The sequence below is a fragment of the Pelobates fuscus genome, chromosome 2, assembly GCF_036172605.1.
Source record: "Pelobates fuscus isolate aPelFus1 chromosome 2, aPelFus1.pri, whole genome shotgun sequence".
NCBI classification, from domain to species: domain Eukaryota; kingdom Metazoa; phylum Chordata; class Amphibia; order Anura; family Pelobatidae; genus Pelobates; species Pelobates fuscus.
The window spans coordinates 430,526,681-430,553,075 of NC_086318.1; the positions used below are offsets into that span (position 1 = coordinate 430,526,681).

Sequence of the window (26,395 nt, forward strand, 5' to 3'; positions counted from 1 at the left end):
CGTTCCTACACGGCCATGATATCCAGCTACATATCCTTGATATCCAGCTACGTTCCTACACTTTGCAGATATCCAGTGGCGAAACAACATGCCAGTGAGGCGCTTGATTTGCGACAGCCCGACACGTTGGAATTCAACACTCCTAATGTTCGACCACCTGCTCCAACAAGAAAAAGCCGTTAATGAATATTTGTATGACCGGGGTGCTAGGACAGCCTCTGGGGAGCTGGGAATTTTTTTGCCACGTTACTGGACGCTCATGCACAATGCCTGTAGGCTCATGCGTCCTTTTGAGGAGGTGACAAACCTAGTCAGTCGCACCGAAGGCACCATCAGCGACATCATACCATTTGTTTTCTTCCTAGAGCGTGCCCTGCGAAGAGTGCTGGATCAGGCCGTAGATGAGCGTGAAGAGGAAGAGGAAGAGTTGTGGTCACCATCACCACCAGAAACAGCCTTATCAGCATCGCTTGCTGGACCTGCGGCAACGCTGGAAGAGGATTGTGAGGAAGAGGAGTCAGAGGAGGAATGTGGCTTTGAGGAGGAGGAGGAAGACCATCCACAACAGGCATCCCAGGGTGCTCGTTGTCACCTATCTGGTACCCGTGGTGTTGTACGTGGCTGGGGGGAAGAACATACCTTCATTGAGATCACTGAGGAGGAGGAACGGGAAATGAGTAGCTCGGCATCCAACCTTGTGCAAATGGGGTCTTTCATGCTGTCGTGCCTGTTGAGGGACCCTCGTATAAGAAGGCTGAAGGAGAACGACCTGTACTGGGTGTCCACACTACTAGACCCCCGGTATAAGCAGAAAGTGGCTGAAATGTTACCAAATTACAACAAGTCGGAAAGGATGCAGCATTTGCAAAATAAATTAAAAAGTATGCTTTACACAGCGTATAAGGGTGATGTCACAGCACAACGGGAATCTAACAGGGGAAGAGGTGAAAGTCATCCTCCTCCTCCCACGACCACGCCGGCAAGGACAGGACGCTTTAAAGACGTGTTGTTGATGGAGGACATGCAGAGCTTTTTAAGTCCTACGCATCGCCACAGCCCTTCGGGATCCACCCTCAAAGAACGACTCGACAGGTAGCAGACTACCTCGCCTTAACTGCAGATATCAACACTCTGAGGAGCGATGAACCCCTTGACTATTGGGTGTGCAGGCTTGACCTGTGGCCTGAGCTATCCCAATTTGCGATAGAACTTCTGGCCTGCCCCACTTCAAGTGTCCTGTCAGAAAGGACCTTCAGTGCGGCAGGAGGTATTGTTACTGAGAAGAGAAGTCGCCTAGGTCAAAAAAGTCTAGATTACCTCACCTTTATTAAGATGAATGAGGGATGGATCCCAAAGGGACTGACAGTGGGCAATACATTCGACTAAAAAAGGCCTGATGAGATGAGCTGCCTTGGGCTAAAAATGGTCCACACGCTGCTGTATTTTAGCTTTGAATGCTAGTTGACTTGCGTGACTTATCCGCCACCAACTAGGGTTCAAGCCACAATGTTTTAGGGCACTTTCTGCCTGGGAAGCAAACATAAATTTTTCTGGCCGCTGCTACAGCAGCGGCTGCAACAATACCTAATTTTTCAGGCATGTGTACATGCCTAATTTTTCGGGCCTCTGGTGCTGCACTGTGGCTTCAAAAACCAAACCAAAAAAAAAGGCACATAACAGGGATTAAACTGATAGGAATAGTACTACTTAACACACCACTCCTATCTGGTGGCACATTAGATTGCACGCGCAGTGCCCCAAATTTGAAGTAGGAGGATAGGGCGCCAGCTCGTTATTCTCTTGGGCGCCAGCTTGTTATTCTCTTTTTCACTTCACTAGGGACACTTTACTGCACTATGGGCACTTAGACCCACTCTTTGTCTTGCACAGTGTTATTCCAAGCCAGCATCTGTGATGGGAAATCAGGCAGTCATCTAAACGTTTAGATTGAGCTTTAGCTTAGAACACCCTTTAAGGTGTTTAAGGAGATTAGGGCTAGTTTAGAGGATTCTTCTTATACCTCTCTGAGTCTTTATAGCCCTTCTACCTATCCAGCATTTCTGGAAACTAGCTAAGAGAAAGGGTGGCTGTGTGTCTGTGTTACATTTAACTTTATATCACCTTATTGACACTTTATCACTCCGGTCTCCATACTCTCTGCCTATACACATCTATTTAGAGGGAATTTCCTTGCCCCTGCCAATATTATATAATAGGTAATAGTATTACCATTATTACACAATTAGCCACTATAGGGGAATGAGTATAGTATCCCTTTGTTATTTATAAATGATACAATAAAGACTTTTGTCCATTACTCAATTTACTTTAACAAAGGGTACTAGGTATTAGGAAGCATTAGGAAGCATTACTCTGCTTTCCCTTTCTCCCTCTATTATACACCTATGCTCACTAGGATTTGTAGGTATCACTTTATTATAGTTGTCTAACCTTTTCCTATGCCAGTTTTAGATCTCCTTCTTAGGAGATTTTTTTCTTTTTTCAGTTTATTAGCATACTTTCAGGGACCCTTGGTGTTGTACGTGGCTGGGTGGAGGAAGAGACCTTCAATGACATCAGTGAGGACAAGGAACGGACATGGCTAGCTTGGTATCCAACCTTGTGCAAATGGTGAGTTTGCGGTTGTGCAAATGGACTGTTTGTGGTTGTTTGCGGTGCGTTAAACGGGGAGTTTGGTCTGTCACTGTGAAGCGGGTGTAACCCTTACACTACCTGATCGATACAACATCATACAGAAGGTCCCCCCCTCATTATTTTTATGGCCCCCACCCACCGCTCACAGGTGGGGGCGGGCAGGAGAACAGTAGGTCCCCCCAATTGTGATTTATGGCCCCCACCCACCGCGCAGGTGTGGGGGCCAGGGGGAGGACAGTAGGTCCCCACCCTTATCCTTATTTACTGAATATTCCCCTGTATAACAATGTTTGGCATTTAGTGAATATTCCTTATTCTGCTCTGTGTCAGTGTGTATCAGGGTCTCTGAGGACAGGTGTCAATCCATATCTGCCAAGTGGCCCTATGTAGGGGGAACAGTCCCTATTCTGCTCTGTGTCAGTGTGTATCAGGGTCTCTGAGGACAGGTGTCAATCCATATGTCAAGGTGTCTATATGTCATATGTCTGGTGTCAATCCATATCCATTGTGATTTAGGAATGTTAGGTGATTTATGCCCTTTATGGATTAAAACCAGACTCTGCATCAACTGTGTAATTTTCCATGGGAGTTTTGCCATGGATCCCCCTCCGGCATGCCACAGTCCAGGTGTTAGTCCCCTTGAAACAACTTTTCCATCACTATTGTGGCCAGAAAGAGTCCCTGTGGGTCTTAAAATTCGCCTGCCCATTGAAGTCTATGGCGGTTCACCCGGTTCGCGAACGTTTGTGGAAGTTCGCGTTCGCCATTCGCAAACCAAAAATTTCGTGTTCGCGACATCACTAGTCTGTAGTAGTATTCTCAAACTTGTCCTTAAAAGCACACCGGTGGTACAGGTATGTCAGTATCCTCGTAGGAACAAAATTGGGAAATGGCTAAATCCTGGACTATGGGAACAAACTGAGGACTGGGTTGGGATCACTGGTAGCAGTGACATTAGAAGAGAGAGGTAATTAAAATAAATGCTTCCATAATATCCATCTACTGTTTTATCTTTAAAAAGCAGATTATGACTGGCCAGCCTGCTAAATGTTTTTTTACATAACATGAACATTCACTGCATTTGTTTTATGTTTTTATGAATCAGGGACTTCAATCAAACAGAACTGTTAGTAGCCAAATGTTAAGATGTCACTCTATGAGATACCATATAAAAATAAATACAAAAAGAGAAGTCCTGCGCTTAAGCTGCAAGGACTACAACACACATCAGCCCCAATATATAGTAAAAACCAAAGAAAAGAAAATGTTACTTGCGCTTTTTCCTTAATCCCTATGTATATTTAGACAAATGGAGGTCATTTAGTTGCTCCAATGGCCATTGGAGGGATGCCCGCCTGCCAACGTCAAGGCAGACCCCCCCTAAGCGGGTCCTAACACTGACCCTTCAGCCTGCTTCCTTGAGCTTCTGGCAAAGATATCTCTAATGAGACAGAAAGGGGTATTTTTTATATACACCCCTTTACTTATTAACCCTTAATAGGGAACACATGGGATGGGTAGCAGCATTGTAACCAGGCTGTGTGATACAAAGTAAATACAAATACAAAAAGAGAAGTCCTGCGCTTAAGCTGCAAGGACTACAACACACATCAGCCCCAATATATAGTAAAAACCAAAGAAAAGAAAATGTTACTTGCGCTTTTTCCTTAATCCCTATGTATATTTAGACAAATGGAGGTCATTTAGTTGCTCCAATGGCCATTGGAGGGATGCCCGCCTGCCAACGTCAAGGCAGACCCCCCCTAAGCGGGTCCTAACACTGACCCTTCAGCCTGCTTCCTTGAGCTTCTGGCAAAGATATCTCTAATGAGACAGAAAGGGGTATTTTTTATATACACCCCTTTACTTATTAACCCTTAATAGGGAACACATGGGATGGGTAGCAGCATTGTAACCAGGCTGTGTGATACAAAGTAAATACAAATACAAAAAGAGAAGTCCTGCGCTTAAGCTGCAAGGACTACAACACACATCAGCCCCAATATATAGTAAAAACCAAAGAAAAGAAAATGTTACTTGCGCTTTTTCCTTAATCCCTATGTATATTTAGACAAATGGAGGTTATTTAGTTGCTCCAATGGCCATTGGAGGGATGCCCGCCTGCCAACGTCAAGGCAGACCCCCCCTAAGCGGGTCCTAACACTGACCCTTCAGCCTGCTTCCTTGAGCTTCTGGCAAAGATATCTCTAATGAGACAGAAAGGGGTATTTTTTATATACACCCCTTTACTTATTAACCCTTAATAGGGAACACATGGGATGGGTAGCAGCATTGTAACCAGGCTGTGTGATACAAAGTAAATACAAATACAAAAAGAGAAGTCCTGCGCTTAAGCTGCAAGGACTACAACACACATCAGCCCCAATATATAGTAAAAACCAAAGAAAAGAAAATGTTACTTGCGCTTTTTCCTTAATCCCTATGTATATTTAGACAAATGGAGGTCATTTAGTTGCTCCAATGGCCATTGGAGGGATGCCCGCCTGCCAACGTCAAGGCAGACCCCCCCTAAGCGGGTCCTAACACTGACCCTTCAGCCTGCTTCCTTGAGCTTCTGGCAAAGATATCTCTAATGAGACAGAAAGGGGTATTTTTTATATACACCCCTTTACTTATTAACCCTTAATAGGGAACACATGGGATGGGTAGCAGCATTGTAACCAGGCTGTGTGATACAAAGTAAATACAAATACAAAAAGAGAAGTCCTGCGCTTAAGCTGCAAGGACTACAACACACATCAGCCCCAATATATAGTAAAAACCAAAGAAAAGAAAATGTTACTTGCGCTTTTTCCTTAATCCCTATGTATATTTAGACAAATGGAGGTCATTTAGTTGCTCCAATGGCCATTGGAGGGATGCCCGCCTGCCAACGTCAAGGCAGACCCCCCCTAAGCGGGTCCTAACACTGACCCTTCAGCCTGCTTCCTTGAGCTTCTGGCAAAGATATCTCTAATGAGACAGAAAGGGGTATTTTTTATATACACCCCTTTACTTATTAACCCTTAATAGGGAACACATGGGATGGGTAGCAGCATTGTAACCAGGCTGTGTGATACAAAGTAAATACAAATACAAAAAGAGAAGTCCTGCGCTTAAGCTGCAAGGACTACAACACACATCAGCCCCAATATATAGTAAAAACCAAAGAAAAGAAAATGTTACTTGCGCTTTTTCCTTAATCCCTATGTATATTTAGACAAATGGAGGTCATTTAGTTGCTCCAATGGCCATTGGAGGGATGCCCGCCTGCCAACGTCAAGGCAGACCCCCCCTAAGCGGGTCCTAACACTGACCCTTCAGCCTGCTTCCTTGAGCTTCTGGCAAAGATATCTCTAATGAGACAGAAAGGGGTATTTTTTATATACACCCCTTTACTTATTAACCCTTAATAGGGAACACATGGGATGGGTAGCAGCATTGTAACCAGGCTGTGTGATACAAAGTAAATACAAATACAAAAAGAGAAGTCCTGCGCTTAAGCTGCAAGGACTACAACACACATCAGCCCCAATATATAGTAAAAACCAAAGAAAAGAAAATGTTACTTGCGCTTTTTCCTTAATCCCTATGTATATTTAGACAAATGGAGGTCATTTAGTTGCTCCAATGGCCATTGGAGGGATGCCCGCCTGCCAACGTCAAGGCAGACCCCCCCTAAGCGGGTCCTAACACTGACCCTTCAGCCTGCTTCCTTGAGCTTCTGGCAAAGATATCTCTAATGAGACAGAAAGGGGTATTTTTTATATACACCCCTTTACTTATTAACCCTACTTTGTATCACACAGCCTGGTTACAATGCTGCTACCCATCCCATGTGTTCCCTATTAAGGGTTAATAAGTAAAGGGGTGTATATAAAAAATACCCCTTTCTGTCTCATTAGAGATATCTTTGCCAGAAGCTCAAGGAAGCAGGCTGAAGGGTCAGTGTTAGGACCCGCTTAGGGGGGGTCTGCCTTGACGTTGGCAGGCGGGCATCCCTCCAATGGCCATTGGAGCAACTAAATGACCTCCATTTGTCTAAATATACATAGGGATTAAGGAAAAAGCGCAAGTAACATTTTCTTTTCTTTGGTTTTTACTATATATTGGGGCTGATGTGTGTTGTAGTCCTTGCAGCTTAAGCGCAGGACTTCTCTTTTTGTATTTGTATTTACTTTGTATCACACAGCCTGGTTACAATGCTGCTACCCATCCCATGTGTTCCCTATTAAGGGTTAATAAGTAAAGGGGTGTATATAAAAAATACCCCTTTCTGTCTCATTAGAGATATCTTTGCCAGAAGCTCAAGGAAGCAGGCTGAAGGGTCAGTGTTAGGACCCGCTTAGGGGGGGTCTGCCTTGACGTTGGCAGGCGGGCATCCCTCCAATGGCCATTGGAGCAACTAAATGACCTCCATTTGTCTAAATATACATAGGGATTAAGGAAAAAGCGCAAGTAACATTTTCTTTTCTTTGGTTTTTACTATATATTGGGGCTGATGTGTGTTGTAGTCCTTGCAGCTTAAGCGCAGGACTTCTCTTTTTGTATTTGTATTTACTTTGTATCACACAGCCTGGTTACAATGCTGCTACCCATCCCATGTGTTCCCTATTAAGGGTTAATAAGTAAAGGGGTGTATATAAAAAATACCCCTTTCTGTCTCATTAGAGATATCTTTGCCAGAAGCTCAAGGAAGCAGGCTGAAGGGTCAGTGTTAGGACCCGCTTAGGGGGGGTCTGCCTTGACGTTGGCAGGCGGGCATCCCTCCAATGGCCATTGGAGCAACTAAATGACCTCCATTTGTCTAAATATACATAGGGATTAAGGAAAAAGCGCAAGTAACATTTTCTTTTCTTTGGTTTTTACTATATATTGGGGCTGATGTGTGTTGTAGTCCTTGCAGCTTAAGCGCAGGACTTCTCTTTTTGTATTTGTATTTACTTTGTATCACACAGCCTGGTTACAATGCTGCTACCCATCCCATGTGTTCCCTATTAAGGGTTAATAAGTAAAGGGGTGTATATAAAAAATACCCCTTTCTGTCTCATTAGAGATATCTTTGCCAGAAGCTCAAGGAAGCAGGCTGAAGGGTCAGTGTTAGGACCCGCTTAGGGGGGGTCTGCCTTGACGTTGGCAGGCGGGCATCCCTCCAATGGCCATTGGAGCAACTAAATGACCTCCATTTGTCTAAATATACATAGGGATTAAGGAAAAAGCGCAAGTAACATTTTCTTTTCTTTGGTTTTTACTATATATTGGGGCTGATGTGTGTTGTAGTCCTTGCAGCTTAAGCGCAGGACTTCTCTTTTTGTATTTGTATTTACTTTGTATCACACAGCCTGGTTACAATGCTGCTACCCATCCCATGTGTTCCCTATTAAGGGTTAATAAGTAAAGGGGTGTATATAAAAAATACCCCTTTCTGTCTCATTAGAGATATCTTTGCCAGAAGCTCAAGGAAGCAGGCTGAAGGGTCAGTGTTAGGACCCGCTTAGGGGGGGTCTGCCTTGACGTTGGCAGGCGGGCATCCCTCCAATGGCCATTGGAGCAACTAAATGACCTCCATTTGTCTAAATATACATAGGGATTAAGGAAAAAGCGCAAGTAACATTTTCTTTTCTTTGGTTTTTACTATATATTGGGGCTGATGTGTGTTGTAGTCCTTGCAGCTTAAGCGCAGGACTTCTCTTTTTGTATTTGTATTTACTTTGTATCACACAGCCTGGTTACAATGCTGCTACCCATCCCATGTGTTCCCTATTAAGGGTTAATAAGTAAAGGGGTGTATATAAAAAATACCCCTTTCTGTCTCATTAGAGATATCTTTGCCAGAAGCTCAAGGAAGCAGGCTGAAGGGTCAGTGTTAGGACCCGCTTAGGGGGGGTCTGCCTTGACGTTGGCAGGCGGGCATCCCTCCAATGGCCATTGGAGCAACTAAATGACCTCCATTTGTCTAAATATACATAGGGATTAAGGAAAAAGCGCAAGTAACATTTTCTTTTCTTTGGTTTTTACTATATATTGGGGCTGATGTGTGTTGTAGTCCTTGCAGCTTAAGCGCAGGACTTCTCTTTTTGTATTTGTATTTACTTTGTATCACACAGCCTGGTTACAATGCTGCTACCCATCCCATGTGTTCCCTATTAAGGGTTAATAAGTAAAGGGGTGTATATAAAAAATACCCCTTTCTGTCTCATTAGAGATATCTTTGCCAGAAGCTCAAGGAAGCAGGCTGAAGGGTCAGTGTTAGGACCCGCTTAGGGGGGGTCTGCCTTGACGTTGGCAGGCGGGCATCCCTCCAATGGCCATTGGAGCAACTAAATGACCTCCATTTGTCTAAATATACATAGGGATTAAGGAAAAAGCGCAAGTAACATTTTCTTTTCTTTGGTTTTTACTATATATTGGGGCTGATGTGTGTTGTAGTCCTTGCAGCTTAAGCGCAGGACTTCTCTTTTTGTATTTGTATTTACTTTGTATCACACAGCCTGGTTACAATGCTGCTACCCATCCCATGTGTTCCCTATTAAGGGTTAATAAGTAAAGGGGTGTATATAAAAAATACCCCTTTCTGTCTCATTAGAGATATCTTTGCCAGAAGCTCAAGGAAGCAGGCTGAAGGGTCAGTGTTAGGACCCGCTTAGGGGGGGTCTGCCTTGACGTTGGCAGGCGGGCATCCCTCCAATGGCCATTGGAGCAACTAAATGACCTCCATTTGTCTAAATATACATAGGGATTAAGGAAAAAGCGCAAGTAACATTTTCTTTTCTTTGGTTTTTACCATATAAAAATAGTCTTACCAATTTCTCCTTGGACTATATCCAATATGCTCGCTCCATCCAACAAAAAACGAGGGTCTCTGTGAATTTCCTTGAAGAAAATAAGAGAACTGTTAGAATGCAATGATTGTAATGTAACAAAAAACAACTTTATCAGCAATATAAAAAACACAACTTGCTGATAAATACATTGTAATGCCATTATACAATTAACCCTTTTACTACCAGCACTGTATATACACACATGGCAGAAACACTACCTATTGAAGGAAGGGATTTAAATGGGAAATTATACCAGTTAATTAAATAGTGAAATATCACCTCTAGCTCACATTAGTCTTTTTTTCCAGGAAGTGTTTACAAAGTAAATAGGTCTGTGTAATGTCTGTTCTTTAGAGAGATCACATCACTGCCCCTTTTACTTTGTAAATGCAGTGCTTGGTTACTGTGTCAATGAAAACTCACATCCACAATCTGTCACATTATAGACAATTCTGCACCCCATTAATGCGATTAACCGGTAATGATACTTAGACCATAAGAACACTATCTGTATCTTGTCAATGGAGTATGTGGTAGTTGGTAACTATACCGATAACCCCAATAATGTTTCAGATTGCAGTAATAAATAATATGCAAACTGCAAGCTAACCTTAGCCCAGGGTGTCAGACACACCACTTCTGGTAACAGAGGAGGACAGGAAACTAGAAAATATCTCAACTGATCCTCGGCTTAATAACCGGCACAATCTGCCATACATTATGAGGAAGGGTTAGGTAGACAGTCACAGGCATTTTCTATGATCTAGCAGAGATGTTATTAAATGTAACCATAGGGCCCCTCCACGCATACAGAAAATCTGTGATATTTAGGTTGTTAAATGCTGCACAATCAATCATGTCCCAAACATGGAAGAGGGACTCGGTCCGAAATGCTTGGGTTTCAGCAGTGGGCGAGGTAAAGGTAATGGATAGTTTGCTATCACTGTCTCACAGGACTCAGGAATCCTACAGAATAGATGTTTTTAGTGCCTGGAGTTCCTCTCTGAAGGTTCCTGACTGTGCATCATGGCACATTCCACTAGCTGCAGGCTGTGTCAGTTACAGCAAGGAGAGGTGTAGTTAAGGCTGCATAAACAGAAACAAGAGTCATATATCTCCTAAATTGCGGAGATTTGAGCATTGAGACTGCAACATCATGATCTATACACAAAAACTGCTTCTTTAAAGGGACAACATAGTCACCCAGACCACTTAAGCTCAATGAAGTGGTTTGATTGCCAGGTCCCTCAGGTTTTAACTTTTCACATGTAAACATAGCAGTTTCAGAGAAACTGCTATGTTTACATAGCCAGGTTAATCCAGCCTCTAGTGGCTGTCTTTCTCACAGCCGCTAGAGGCACTTCTGCGACGCTGGATGCGAAATTCGCATCCAGCGTGCAGACGTCCATAGGACTAAGGACTATTAGAATGCAAGCGCGGCTCTTGCCGTGCATGCGCATTCCACTCCACTCGGGAGCTGACGTCGGCGGGGGAGGAGAGGTCACCAGCGCCAAGGGAGCCCGGCGCTGGATTAAGATAAGTGGCTGAAGTGGTTTTAACCCCTTCAGCGCCATGGGAGGGGGACCCTGAGGCTTAGGGTCCCCCAAGAATGACATAGTGTCAGGAAAACGGGTTTGTTTTCCTGACACTATGGTGATTCTTAAAGCTAACATTGTTTTGATGCTTAGTGTATTCCTTTAAGTGATGATAGGTAATGACACAACATTTTTTGTGATACTTTACCAAGAAATGTATGTATATATTTGTATAATGTATTCCATTCTTGAATACTGATACTGTATATTTTTACTAAAACACATTCACACGTACACAAAACATACTATTTTAGAGAATGTGACACTCATAGGAACAAATCCAGTTTTTGGATAAAACTTCACTTTAATCAAATTTAAAAGTATCTGCATGTAGAAGGGTGGCTGTCAAAGGGCAAGCTTCAATGGTTCATGGAAACTACAAGAGATATATTGCATCTGTCACATCCAGCCTTTAAACATATATAAACAAACAAGCAATCAAGCATTGTACATTATAGGCAATTCCAATGAAAAATGTTGCCATATAACAAAGTAATTTGTAACAATATTTCTCTTTAATTAGATTGATATAGATGAACAGTTGTGTCATTTTGTGCATCAACGTGGATCCCTTTGTGCTATACTGCTCTTAATTTATCGCCCAAATGTAATAGCATAACTGAATTTCTTCTCTCCAGCTCAATTACCTGAGCAAAAATCCCAGTTCGACTTTCAACAGCTTAATGAGCACCGAACCTCCCAACCAGAAAAATAACAAGTGTGCCCTGTGGAAACCTGCCATCTGCCTTATCGTCTATTCCCAAAGCGTAATTTACAATGTGTATACGAAATTTGATTGATTGAAGTGTTGAGGCCAGACTCCTGAATATATACCCATAAAGATACCTTGAACATTAAATACATTAAATACAGGAGAAATGATACAATATGTAGAAGGGATTTGTCTGTTGTAAATACATTTGAACAGAGATTTTAGCCTAGTCCACAGGGCAGAACGTGCACAGACTATGTCAATGTCGGAGCGTAGCGCAATCTGTATTTACAAAAACCTGCACAAGTTACTTGAAACTGATCAAGCAGTGATTGACAGCTGTCAATGTCAGACTATGCACAGACCTTGGATACCTCACATCCAGTCTGCCAGGGATAAGATCTGCCTGCAGTTTAAATACTAACCAGGTTATCCTACTGCTACAATGTTACCCAATCTGTTTAGGTGTCTGCCCCTCTTTCCCAGGTGAGGGTTTTTCTACTTACCTTTACTCCCTCACAATGGTTGCACCACCTCCCTGGCTGAGATCAGCAAGATTGATAATCTCAGCCAATCCAATGCTTACCCACAGTGTCCACACACCATCCTATGCTACTGTTGCCTTTCTTTTTCTTCACCGTATTTCACCGTGTTTCCATCTTTGTTACAATTCTCCACTTAGAAAGCACGTCACGAAGTGTGGATGAGGATCTTGGTATTTTACAATCTCTACCCGTTCTTCTCTCGGTTACAGAGATGCTCATCAGATGCCCATTCAGAAGCGGCGTGATTATTTTATTTAGATGTGATCGATGCCTGCTTTCAAGTAATCATCGTAGCGCAGAGAAAGAGCTGTTCCTACAATGTTCAATTGTACTGATAATCCCATCCTTTCCTGATTACTCTCTTCACAGCCTTCATTGCAGTGATTGTATCAGCCTCATTGTGCCAGAAATAGCTTTTATTCTTTATTTTTAAAGCAAAGCTCAAGAAATCCAGAAATCTCAATTGTTTACTTCTGTATTGCTGGTCCTTCTGCAATATGCAACATCCATCTCAATGTCACAGTTCCAGGGATAATTGCCAGAGGTGGCGGCGATACAATATATGTAGGCCATGGGTATTATGTATCAATATCTGTTGTAGAAATAGTAAGCATTCACCTGTACAAGCTGATACTAATACGATTGTAATCAATGTTATCAACATATATCAGAACGCAATGATTAACTTTTACATAGTAAAAACTTTACAGAATTTACTATATTCCTGTGCCAGAAGGAACTATTGAATTATTTGTCAAAACAGCATTCAAAATAATTTAATATTTGATCATTATATAATTAGAATGCATCATGTTAACATGTTATTTTGTTTAGTTCAAATTACTTTTCCATATCTTTTGATAATTAATTTGATAAAATAATAAAACTTATGAATACATTACAGAAAACATGGAATGAAAGATCATCAATTAATATGCATGAATAAAATGTATAAAATAAAGAAAGAGAGATGGAAGAAGCAGAATTAAAATCAGCATTTAAAGAGCATCCACCAATTGTTTGGACGAGTACAGCTTCTGCAAGATAAAGCACTACGGAACTTGTTGGCGCCATATAAATATAATAATAATAATAATAATAATAATAATAATAATAATAATACAGAGTTAAAGTGCAAATTGTGTTGATGAGATGTGTGTGCACCTAAAGAGTTAAAGGGACACTCCAGGCACCCAGACCACTTCTGCCCATTTGAGTGGTCTGGGTGCCAACTCCCACTACCCTTAACCCTGCAAGTGTAATTATTGCAGTTTTTTATAAAGCACGGCATTGGTGCGCATGCGCATTAGGTCTCCCCGGACGGTGGGCGGGATCAGTCTCACCCACCGGCCGACGCAATCACAAGGAGGAGCGGCGGCGGAGGAAGAAGCAGCAACGTGGGACATCGTCGCTGCCTCTGGTAAGTTACTGAAGGGGTTTTCACCCCTTCAGCAACCGGGGATTGGGGGGGTGGGTGGGAGAGGGGACCTGCAGTGCCAGGGACATTGATTGTTTTCCTGGCACTGGAGCTTCCCTTTAATGGGTATCTGATTTCCACTAGGTGGCAGTGCAGGTGGATGGGAAAAGCTCTTTACCTCCAGATTTGTAGTACACAGTATAATGCCAATAGCAGAGCAGTCAAAACTGACTGTGATATTTACTACAGTGAGAATTCAAAGTGAATTCAAAACTAATTTCCAATTTAAAAGGGCACTGTAGCTGGGACATTATACCAATATACACAGAATTATTGATAACGTATTGCAAAGAACAGTTAACACTAAAGTTGTGTCATCATCTATCAACACTAAAAGGAATACCCAGGGCCGGCGCTTCCTTTAAGGCGAACTAGGCAGACCATCATATGTGGTACATTGAGCGTGTTTGGAAAGCGTGGAGAACAAACTTGAATTCATGTGTTCTAGTTTAGAAGGAACCATGACCAATTATAGATCAATTTCCAGTGAAGTTGAACAAGGCAAGTGAGAGAACTTAAAGTTAACTTGAAAAAATACATTTCCGGTTATTAGCAGAAATGGCAGAACCTAAAACGTTGCTCCATGAACTTGTAAAAGATCCTAATCTGGAATGTGCACAGTACACAGCTTGCCACATAGTGATAGGTGAGCTTCTAATGGAATTTTACCCTAACACATCAATTCAAAATGGCTGACAGGAAATGAAGAGAGGATCTGATGGGAGGATTATAGGAAACTATAATACACTGAAACTGATTGTAAAATAGAAAGAAAGTGCAACAAGTGAGGAGTGTTGTGATATACAATGTAAAAGGATTTTACACCAGGCATAACCCGAGGGGAAACATTAAAACACGGAACGATTCATTGCAAAACCATGATAAGTAATGCTTTAGAGAAAGGGCTGTGGGATAAGGGGAGTTAGTGATTATAATCCAAAATGTAATCACGGCACTTATAGTGGTAAGAATCTCTAAATGGATGGGAGATCTAAGAGTACGCAGGAAGAGCCAAGCCTTTAAGTTGATTGTACTATATGAACACCGACTGATGAGTGGGGACTGTCATGGCCGTCTTAACAGCATTATTGGCCCTCGGGGGCCCGGCCTACACAACCACTCACAGGAATGAAAATTTTAATTATCGATACAATTAAGCTCATATTTATTGGTACCTCCAACAAAATCAGTGTTTGAATATTAAAAAACATGCTGTACCTCAGAGATTAATTTATACCATGTTTGGACAATATAACATGAGCGACTGACATGGACGGTTAAAAATATCAGAAGAACTTTACTATAGCTTTATGGCTTCAAAAAAAAGTATGTGTGCTGATTTTGTGTTGGTTATGTACATTTAGTACCAGGTCAAGGTATGTATTCAAAACAGTAAGATCGCATGTTCTGATAACAGCTGATACTGAGGTGGTTAGTCCACCTGAACATTTTAATAAAGAGGGTTTGAAGGTTCTGAATAAATCTCCCAGAATAACTTACTGAAATGTTGGCAAGCCTATGGGGCCCCTATGCTTGTGGGGCCTCAAGGCAACAGCCCTGGGGACTGTGCACTTGTCATGAGATAATAGGGGCGACTAATGCTATCTTATAATAAAGAGAAGCACTGGGGAGGTTTACCCCTCCATCATTGCTGTGTCTGCAGAGCTTTTTGATTGCCACAACAGTTTTTTTTGTTTGTTTGTTTTTTGCCTGCCCACGGAAAAGCTTAAAATACTTTTTTTTTGCATCTTAACAAACAATAATTTTGGAAATAGAATAGGGAGAGAGCAAAATAAATACCATAGTTTATAAAAAGTCATCATTTCGAAAAGAAAGCATTTCACCGTGACTGTAATAAAGAACACATGTTAATTTTGTAACAATGCGCAATAATAAAATACTTATTAAGGATAATTAGTGCTTTCAAAGCAGCACATTTTAATTCAGCGTACTGTTTGAATAATACCGTGTTTGCAAAGAAGTCAATTGGTTACAATATCAAGCCTCTTGTGCCATGTAAATTAATGATTAATTGCAATTTACAGCTGTATAAATATTTAATTATTTATCACATTTATAATTTATGGACAGTACAACACAGTATCATATTTTGCTGTCCTCTCCAGCTGTCAACTGAAATTATATGCGAAACGTATGCAAATTCGAAATGTCCCATGATTCCTTGAATTTGGCAAGCTAATCTGCATACACACGTGTTAACATGGACACATGATACTTGTATTATGGAAAAAAGTCGATTTACTGCCACCCATAGTGCAATGGGTATAAGGCATTTGTTCATACCGCTGGTGAAAATAAAAAGGACTTTCACCACGACCAAGGTAGCAGATTATTTTTAACAGTAGAATATTCGTATTGCTTTATCCTCAAGTATTCAAAGGGTCAAATATAATGGATTCAAAAAGCCAAACTCTTTTATAATCCATAAAAAGCCATTCCTCCTTAAAATAAATTAACCATGTTACAGACTATCAACTCCATTCCAAAGTCCATTAAAAACTGAAATGACAATAAAATATATATGTCACTGATTCATGCTTAAAAACACACACAAAATTGAAATGTGTGGATCATTTTACAGTGCATTAATCCTCCTAATCTCATTTTCAAGTATACATTAGAGATTAAGTTCCTTTTAATGTCATTTGCAGCCTACGGCCCTAGAGAAAATACAGAGTAACGCATTACAGTAGTAGCGTGTCCCCCAGAGATTATTGCATATAAAGAAATGTAAAATTCACTGTAAACAGGGAGTTTTGTGTCCCGGAACAACGTTCAGGTTTAAGCAATATAATGCCAGTTTTAACCCCTTCACAGGTGTGTTAATTTCGAAAGAAAAGAAATAGGCGCACGGTTTCTTTTAACCCCTTAAGGACACATGACGTGTGTGACATGTCATGATTCCCTTTTATTCCAGAAGTTTGGTCCTTAAGGGGTTAAACCTTTGATGGACATCTAGCATAAAATTTTGGAAAAATCAGCCCTTCTATCAATAAATGACTGATCACGTATACTTAGATCATAATGAAGACATTTTATTTTATACCATATTTTTTCCAATAGTTTTTTTTTAACCCTTTGCAGAATATCATGTGGTGGGATCGGGTATGAGAGATTAGATGGTACCTTTCACTATGAAACAGATGTGGCTGACAGTATCGGGGCTCTTTCAGTTTTTTAAGAAAAAAACACAATTTTCTCTGCACTAAGTATTTGGTATCAACCATTCGTCATTACAAATGCAATCGAAGAGAAACCACACTTTTGATTTACGACTTCGCCTATGAATTATTTAAATCAGGAAAATAAAAGAGAAGGGCATGGACAAAAATATGTTTTCTCTTAACCTAATATTTTGGAGCACAGATTTTGGAGACAATAACTACAATCAAACACTTCAGTTCTTAAGATTTCTATACTTTTAAACTGGGATATTGGTTTACTCTTATTGTGTAAACTGCGCCAGTTGTCTCAGGTTTGATGGGTGCCTTTTCCAAACTGTGAGTTCTAGCTCTTTTCACAGATGTTTGATGAGAATCAGATCTGGACTCCGAGAAGGCCACTTCAGAGTGGTCCACTGCTGTCTTCTCATCCATTATTGGGAGCTTATTGAGGTATGTTTCAGGTCATTTGTTGCTGGTGGACCCATGAAATGCAACTCAGACACAATTTTGTGACACTACGTAGTCTTCAGATTTCACGTCATCCTTCACTATAACCTGCACAGATGCCAGGCACCCAGTGCCAAGGGCAGAAAAGCAACACCATCACTGAGCCTACTCCATCTCATGGGAGAATTTATTTGTCTTTGAAAACTTCTTGCATTCCTTTTTTAAACATAGTGTTTTTGAGTTGCCAAAAACTTTTGATTAGTCTGTGTAAAGGACATTCTCCTCGGAGGACTATACACATGAATAATGCACAGATATTGTACTTTCAACTGCTTGTATAAATCTAGCTATTTTTATTTTATAAGGTTTTGCAGGCTGTCATTGCAGTTTGAGCATATTCCTTTAATATTGCAGAGCTACCCAGGATTGTCCCAGGTGGCTAATATTGTTAATAACAGGACATGCTGTCAATAAACATGGCAGCTATTTGCTACCAGAACAATGTAAATAAGACTATTTTGTCTCATTAAGCTTTGGGCACAGCTGACTTTGGACAGAAATGTTTTCTGATTGTAAGTTCTGCTGTGCATTTATGTGATCCTTACTTGCTATTAAATCAGTGCGCGGACATATCAAACCTATATATATATATATATATATATATACCCCCAGATTATATTACTATTAGTAGATTATATTAATATTGAGAACCTCGTCAGATCCTATAGAAAGTTTCTCCCCAGATCTTATACCTAAATTGTCCAGTCCTCTACATCGGACCACAGCAATCAAGTTATAATGAAACACATTTGCAAGGCATAATGCTTCTGCTCCAAACCAATTAATGATTTATTTTCCTCTGCTACAGTAATTTATTATGCTTGTGAATACGGCATTATGAATATGAAACTCACAAGGCGCACCTGAATCTGTGACCTATGTAAACAGAATAAATCTATTTATTTATTTATGGCTGTAATAGGAAAATGGCTGCCAATTAATTCTTTGTCAAGGTGACCCGTGAGCGGCACATAAGCTCTCTACCTTGTTTACTTGGCGCTAATCAAATATGCAATGGTGGGGAAAAATCAACATATATATATATATATATATATATCAATATTAATAATAGATTAAACTTCTATCCAGAAATATAAATATTTATATAAGCAAATGTAAGCAATACAAAACAGAGGGAAATAACATGAATATATTTATTTTGTATTATTTTACTGAATGAGTGAATTTCTGGAGAACATCCGGTAATGCTCTTCCATATCTGAGTGCATACTGAGTGCTCATTTGGTCGCTATAAACTTTTAAAGCAAAGTATTATACACTGATTAGTATTATAAATGTTACATATGTATGAAGCGTAGTCCTGGAATTTATTGTAGTGGTTTTGGTGAATTAGATAATGTCCCTTTTCTCTATTTACAGTTTGTTTAGAACAAGCCTCGAATAGCTGTCTCTGATGATGTGCTGCTGAGGCACAAAATGCGTTGACGCCTCCAGTCTGTCCTAATTTCCTTGCTGTGTCTCGGCCGATTGTCCTGAACAAGAAATACATCGATTTGAAATTTTACAAAAGCTGCTCTGCTTTGAAAATCTCCTTTTTTCATTTTGTTCATATCTAGTGGCTGTCAGACAGACAGACAGAAACTAGTGGCGCTGCTTTCTCAAGACCTCAGATTTCTTTAACATGTTCACATTCAGTGCCGAATGCACGTAGTGCTTCTCATTTGAAGGCATTGCAGGGAATTTAAAAACATTTTGCAACACATCTCAATTTAATAATATTCCTTTTTAAATTTAGTGTTTCTTTAACTTATTGCAACAGATACAAAGGATATGATAACTCTAAGAACGGACAAAAGCTTGGAGAAACTCAGTAGCTTGCCCTTCGGTATATCCCAGCTAAGGTCTCAAAATAGTTTTTGCTCATTCGTGCCATTACAGAGAGAACCAGTTCCATGGCATATCAGACTGATTACACCCGTAAGGGCAATTCGCTGAAACGCCCGCAAGTTATTGTTTCATATCCTGATTGTTGCTCATTCAGCACTTTTACTCAGAATTGCTAATTATAAACACAGTCCATCGTGTGTAAAACGAATGTTTCGAGTTGGGTTTGATATTTGTGACAGTATTAACAAAAAGCTATACTTTCATGATTGGTCACTACAGAAAGTAGTGGTATATAGAAAATGTTGTCACAATCACAGTGATGTCTTCACTGAATTTTGGAAGCTGGTAATTTGTGTAACTGTTCGTGCGATTCCATTAGTCTCTGAAGGGAAGTTTTACATATCATTGGTGATAAACGCTAAACCAGGGGTCAGCAACCTACGGCATGCGTGCCATGCATGGCACTCGAAATGTCTCAATGATGCCAGAGACAAACAGGCTCTGGTCTATCAGGAGTCCCAGTGGGGCTTCAGATACCTGCTAGTGCAAACCGAGCGGTGATTGCAGGTGGTGACAGAATATACTCAGTTTACGCATTGCACCACTCAGAGGAAGTAATCTCAAACCATTTCCTCCCAGTACTTGTGAATGAGACTCTGCACAGGAGTAGAGCAGCCCAGAGCAGCTATTGCTGCTCCTACACTTAACCTGTACCTAGCCAACCCGCTCAGCTCAGAACCGAAGGGAAGGAACCCACACTGCTAGATATACACAGAGCTGCAGATTAAGCCTCTCCGTCATATACAATAACACAGCCAAACACACATACACTTCCCACAAACATACCACCACTAACAATCTACGTGCACACAAATCCTCAAGCAGCCTCTCACATGCAATACCTCAAGCAGCGCCACACATACACACCACCAAACACACAAAGTGACATATCATCCACAAACAGAATACCGCAAGCAACTCCCATACACTGCAGCAACTGCAGCACCGATAAATAACACAAGCTGAACACGGCAACATACACACTTTAATCTTTAAAAAAATAGGAACAGCACACAATGGAGTTCCAGATATTGTTTTGGAACAGTACTATAAAAAAGGTTGCCTACCCCTGCACTAAACTATAGTGAATTGAAAACCCAAATGTAAAATGTAGTGTAAAATAACCAAGGTTTCACTCTAGCTGAGCTTGGGAGTATTTCTAGTTATTAATGTTTGTACAGTCATCATATTTGTTTTATTTTGAGCCATTTATTAAATCACTGTTTTGGGAAAGTGTCATAATAAACATGAATAGAAATAATCATTCTAGAATTATACAAATACAAATAAAAACTGTGATTTTATAGTGAGAATTCATTTTCATTGTGCAGTTTATAGGAAGTGCAGAACTATGATGGACAAATATGTGCTTTGATTTGCAAGGTGCACAATTTTAATAATTGATTCAAATAATCGATATGTTACGCATTGCATAAATAGTAGGATGAAATACATTTTATATTCTCTGCGTAGTGCGTTTATTTCAGCGTATCGGCACAAAAATACAATGTAACTAATGTTGCAACGCTTCCAAGAAAGCAGATAGAAAATAATGAATAAGGATTTGCTAAATCTTTGTACAAGAATAAAAATACTGACAAGAGGAACAATATTCGATGAATAAAAGATGTGCTGGCAGATTATACCTGCTACAGTGTTATACTCCAGAAGGTGTATTTTGCCTCAGCTGGAATTCTGCAAGGTGAGTTTTAAGGCCAGTAATTGGCAGAAGATGATAACAGCGATCGGGATGAGGTGACACTCCTTTGTGCGACTGGTCATTCCCCAGAAGAAGGTGGCCATCCCATGCTGTTTAATTGGGGCTTCTTGTCTGTACTGACGCTGAGTGACAGGTGACAGGGACACAGAGTAAGCTGTGCACTGTGTTTATCGGAAGCTGCCATGACTATATGTGTTTGATTGGAAAGTAGGAAATTGCAATTAGGTTAAAAAAATCAAGCTATGGGAAAAAAAATCGAGAATCATTTTAATTCAGATAGTGTGGCCTATAATTTGAAGCCTCCTTGGTCAATTCCTGAAATTCCTGGTTTAGTGATTCACTCTGAATGACTTTATTTTTTTACTTTAATTTCAGCAATACTCAGCAATACTCAGACAGCCTTAAAGGGTTAATTAAAGCATTGTAACTACCCACTGTAGTGTTTATGGTGCCAGAATTAATGTTTTCCTGGCACTATAGTGGTCCTTTAACTTTCACGGACAACAATTCTTCTGAATAGCCCTGTTTGCATAACATACCTCACAATATTTCAAATAGACTAAGGGGGCACTTTAATTTTAGGGGTGTGAGCAGTGTGTGGCCAGGGGTGTTCTGAGAAATTTTAGTTGTGCAGTATAAGAATTTATACAACTAAAACGTAACTAGGAACTAGAAAAGTGTATCTTATTTACACAGACTGATTTCTAAACACTTTTATTGTATTTTAAAGACACATTACTGGGAGTATTATTGCTGTGGAGCTCTGTTATACACTCAGACACATTACTGGGAGTATTATTGCTGTGGAGCTCTGTTATACACTCAGACACATTACTGGGAGTATTATAGCTGTGGAGCTCTGTTATACACTCGGACACATTACTGGGAGTATTATTGCTGTGGAGCTCTGTTATACACTCAGTCACATTACTGGGAGTATTATTACTGTGGAGCTCTGTTATACACTCAGACACATTACTGGGAGTATTATTGCTGTGGAGCTCTGTTATACACTCAGACACATTACTAGGATTATTATTGCTGTGGAGCTTTGTTATACACTCAGACACATTTCTGGGAGTATTATTGCTGTGGAGCTCTGTGATACACTCAGACACGTTACTGGGAGTATTATTACTGTGGAGCTCTCTTATACACTCAGACCCATTACTGGGAGTAGTATTGCTGTGGAGCTCTGCTATACACTCAGACACATTACTGGGAGTGTTATTGCTGTGGAGCTCTGTTACACACTCAGACACATTACTAAGAGTATTATTACTGTGGAGCTCTTTTATACACTCAGACACATTACTGGGGGTATTATCGCTGTGGAGCTCTGTTATGCACTTAAACACATTATTCTGAGTATTATTGCTGTGGAGCTCTGTTATACACTCAGACACATTACTGGGAGTATTATTGCTGTGGAGCTCTGTTATACACTCACACACATTAATGGGAGTATTATTGCTGTGGAGCTCTGTTATACACTCAGGCACATTACTGGGAGTATTATTGCTGTGGAGCTCTGTTATACACTCAGACACATTACTGGGAGTATTATTGCTGTGGAGCTCTGTTATACACTCACACACATTACTGGGAGTATTATTGCTGTGGATCGCTGTTATACACTCACACACATTACTGGGAGTATTATTGCTGTGAAGCTCTGTTATACACTCAGACACATTACTGGGAGTATTATTGCTGTGGAGTTCTGTTATACACTCAGATACATTACTGGGAGTATTATTGCTGTGGAGCTCTGTTATACACTCAGACACATTACTGGGAGTATTATTGCTGTGGAGCTGTGTTATACACTCAGACACATTACTGGGAGTATTATTGCTGTGGAGATCTGTTATAAACTCAGACACATTACTGGGAGTGTTATTGCTGTGGAGCTCTGTTAAACGCTTAGACACATTACTGGGAGTATTATTACTGTGTTATACACTCAGACACATTACTGGCAATATTATTGCTGTGAAGCTCTGTTATACACTCAGACACATTACTGGGAGTATTACTACTGCGGAGCTCTGTTATACACGCAGACACTTTACTGGTAGTATTATTGCTGCGGAGCTCTGTTATACACTCAGTCACATTACTAAGAGTATTTTTGATGCATAGCTCTGTTATACACTCAGTCACATTACTAGGAGTATTTTTGCTGTGGAGCTCTGTGATACACTTAGGCACATTACTGGGGGTATTATTGCTGTGGAGCTCTGTTATACACTCAGACACATTACTGGGAGTATTATTGCTGTGGAACTCTGTTATACTGTCAGACACATTACTTAGAGTACTATTGCTTTGGAGCTCTTTTGTACACTCAGACACGTTACTGGGAGTATTATTGCTGTGGAGCTCTGTTATACACAGACACATTACTGGGAGTATTATTGCTGTGGAGCTCTGTTATACACAGACACATTACTGGGAGTATTATTGCTGTGGAGCTCTGTTATACACTCAGACACATTACTGGGAGTATTATTGCTGTGGAGCTCTGTTATACACTCAGACACACAAACAATGGAACCCCTAGAGAAGGGGGACATTAGGAGAAAAAAAAGGGACAGAGGGTTTAGGGCCTAAAATAAGGACTGTCCCTCACAAATAGTGACATTTGGGGGGTATGTTGTACAGAACTCATTTTCTTAATACCCAAACATTTTTTTAAAACTGCAATATAATTAGTGATATTAGTTTACTGTAAGTGTATACTTTCTCAATGAGAAACCAGGAATAGGCTAGCAGCATCATGGGTTCCACAGTTTCTGTATTGAAATTGGCGTAGGGGGCAGGGAGGCCTTGAGGAGGGGTGCTTTTAGGAACACCATGGTGTCAAACTGGTCATAAACATTTTAACCCCTTATGAAAGACACAACCAGGACCTCCAGTCACCATAACAACTTTATTGAGAAGAAATGATTATGGTGCCTGGAGTATTCCTTTAAGAGACATTGTGTTCGAATTCGGTATATTTGTATCCATGAAGAAAACATGGTGAAAGCAAATAGCTGAGTCATCAAGACAATCCTTTGTGTGGAGTATTAAATATCTGCTGTATGTGACAGGTGCACAAAGTAAGTGAACTTTAGAACTTCAGACAGATAACTGTGTACAAAGCGTTAGGTTAACCGTGCGTGCAATATGTATTCATGTTCAAACCCACAGCTTAGCTAGTGCCACATAGAAATTAGAATATATTGCTCTCATTACAGGATTGTTTGGGGATTATTTGCTCAACCTGTGGGTGTGAAGAAATGACAAGAAAAGTGGAAATTGACAAAATAGCGTGAAAAAATCCCGAACTCGGCTAATTTTACTGTTCAGTTATTTTTACTGAATTTTAGTGAATAAATCAAACAATCAGCAGGGATTTCAATGATGCAATTAACAATGTAAAAAAAAAAAAACTAGTGTAACATTTGTAACAAGCCGGTCCTGGCTTACATCACGGCATACATGTCATGCATTGGTTGTTAAAGGAACACTCTAACGTTAGAAATCCAAAAATGATTCTTAAGTTAGATTGTTTCCCTACCTGATTAGGATCTATCCACAGGGTCAGTTTCTAATGAATAAGAAATTTTTTAGGATACTCACTTCTCTTTATAATGAACCTACAAGGCTGTATAAAATAGGTGGACGGTATATTTAAAGGTTAATTAATACTTGGAGTAGCTCTCTATTTTATAGAAAAAAATTGTTTTTTGTTATTAAACATCTGTACCCACGGCCAGATCCAATAGAAGATATAGGTATGTCACAAAACCCAATAAAAGAGATAGGTATGTCCCAGGGCCCAAATAAAGACATAGGTATGTCCTAGGATTCAAAAAAAGAGATAGGTATGTCCCAGGATCCAATTAAAGAGATAGGTATGTCCCAGGATCCAATTAAAGAGATAGGTATGTCCCAGGATCCAATAAAAGAGATAGGTATGTCCCAGGATCCAATAAAAGAGATAGGTATGTCCCAGGAACCAATAAAAGAGATAGGTATGTCCAAGGACCCAATAAAAGAGATAGGTATGTCCAAGGACCCAATAAAAGAGATAGGTATGTCCAAGGACCCAATAAAAGAGATAGGTATGTCCAAGAAGCGAATACAAGAGATAGGTATGTCACAAAACCCAATAAAAGAGATAGGTATGTCCCAGGGCCCAAATAAAGAGATAGGTATGTCCTAGGATTCAATAAAAAAGATAGGTATGTTCCAGGACCCAATAAAAGAGATAGGTATGTCCTAGGATTCAATAAAAGAGATAGGTATGTCCAAGGACCCAATAAAAGAAATAGATATATTCCAGGACCCAATACAAGAGATAGGTATATCCAAGGAGCGAATACAAGAGATAGGTATGTCCCAGGGCCCAATAAAAGTGTGTCACTGATATTGACCAATTCGTGGAGATAGCTATCTCTGCAAGCTTTGGCAGAATGGCAGAGATACCTTCGGACTATGTAAGAGTCTTTTTGTGTATTCGTAGGGAATTATATAAATATCCATCTATAAATTCTACTTTTGTAGAATATAATTTCATTTATAGTGAGAGAATTATGTGGCACATAGAATAAATTCTGCCAATCCTTTTAAAACCAGGATAAAACAACATGTTTACCTATTCTCGACATGGACTAATTCCAAGAACTTACCATCTAATCCATTTGCTGTGCTCCTGGCTCTGACAATGCTTTGTAATGTTTGCATTAAGAAGCTGGGGATTTGCATTGTCTATATGTGAATTCTATCACTTTGTTTACATGATGATCGGTGGCCGCCCATTACAGTCACTAACACCCATTTTTCACGCCTAGTCTGTACACAGTGATCTTTGGAGAATTTACTTTCTAAATGTATTTTAACTGACAACAAAAGAAAATGAACTGAAAGATTTTGTGCAGGGCTTACAGAGCCATAAACCCCTGGCCTTTATTTGGTTTACGCTGGCTAATTCCTATAGTTACAACAAAGAAAGACTCATTTGCCAGCATTAACGTTCCCCAAACAAAACAAAATCCGCTTTACATTTATTGTGAAACTAAACATTGTCTCACCGTTTTTCGTATAGATGCAAAAGTTTAAAATATCAATCACTTAGTATGGAGGATAAAGGGTACGTACTGCTTAAACGACCCAGGGTTTTGTTGTGAATTAGGTCTGATGTTTCTGGTGGCCCATAGACACTCACTGCTTCTCATCATACCACTCATTTTTATGTGTAATCAACAAATAAGGTG

The 26,395-nt window shown here is 40.3% G+C and overlaps 1 protein-coding gene across 1 annotated transcript in view; it reads right to left on the reverse strand.

Moving 5' to 3' along the window:
- Positions 1–26,395, reverse strand: part of LOC134586032 (calpain-13-like) — a 127,891-nt gene that overhangs the window by 51,416 nt on the left and 50,080 nt on the right. The window contains exon 3 of the mRNA XM_063441536.1: positions 9,459–9,528. Within this exon, the coding sequence (XP_063297606.1) occupies positions 9,459–9,528 (70 nt within the window). The remainder of the gene's footprint in view (positions 1–9,458; positions 9,529–26,395) is intronic.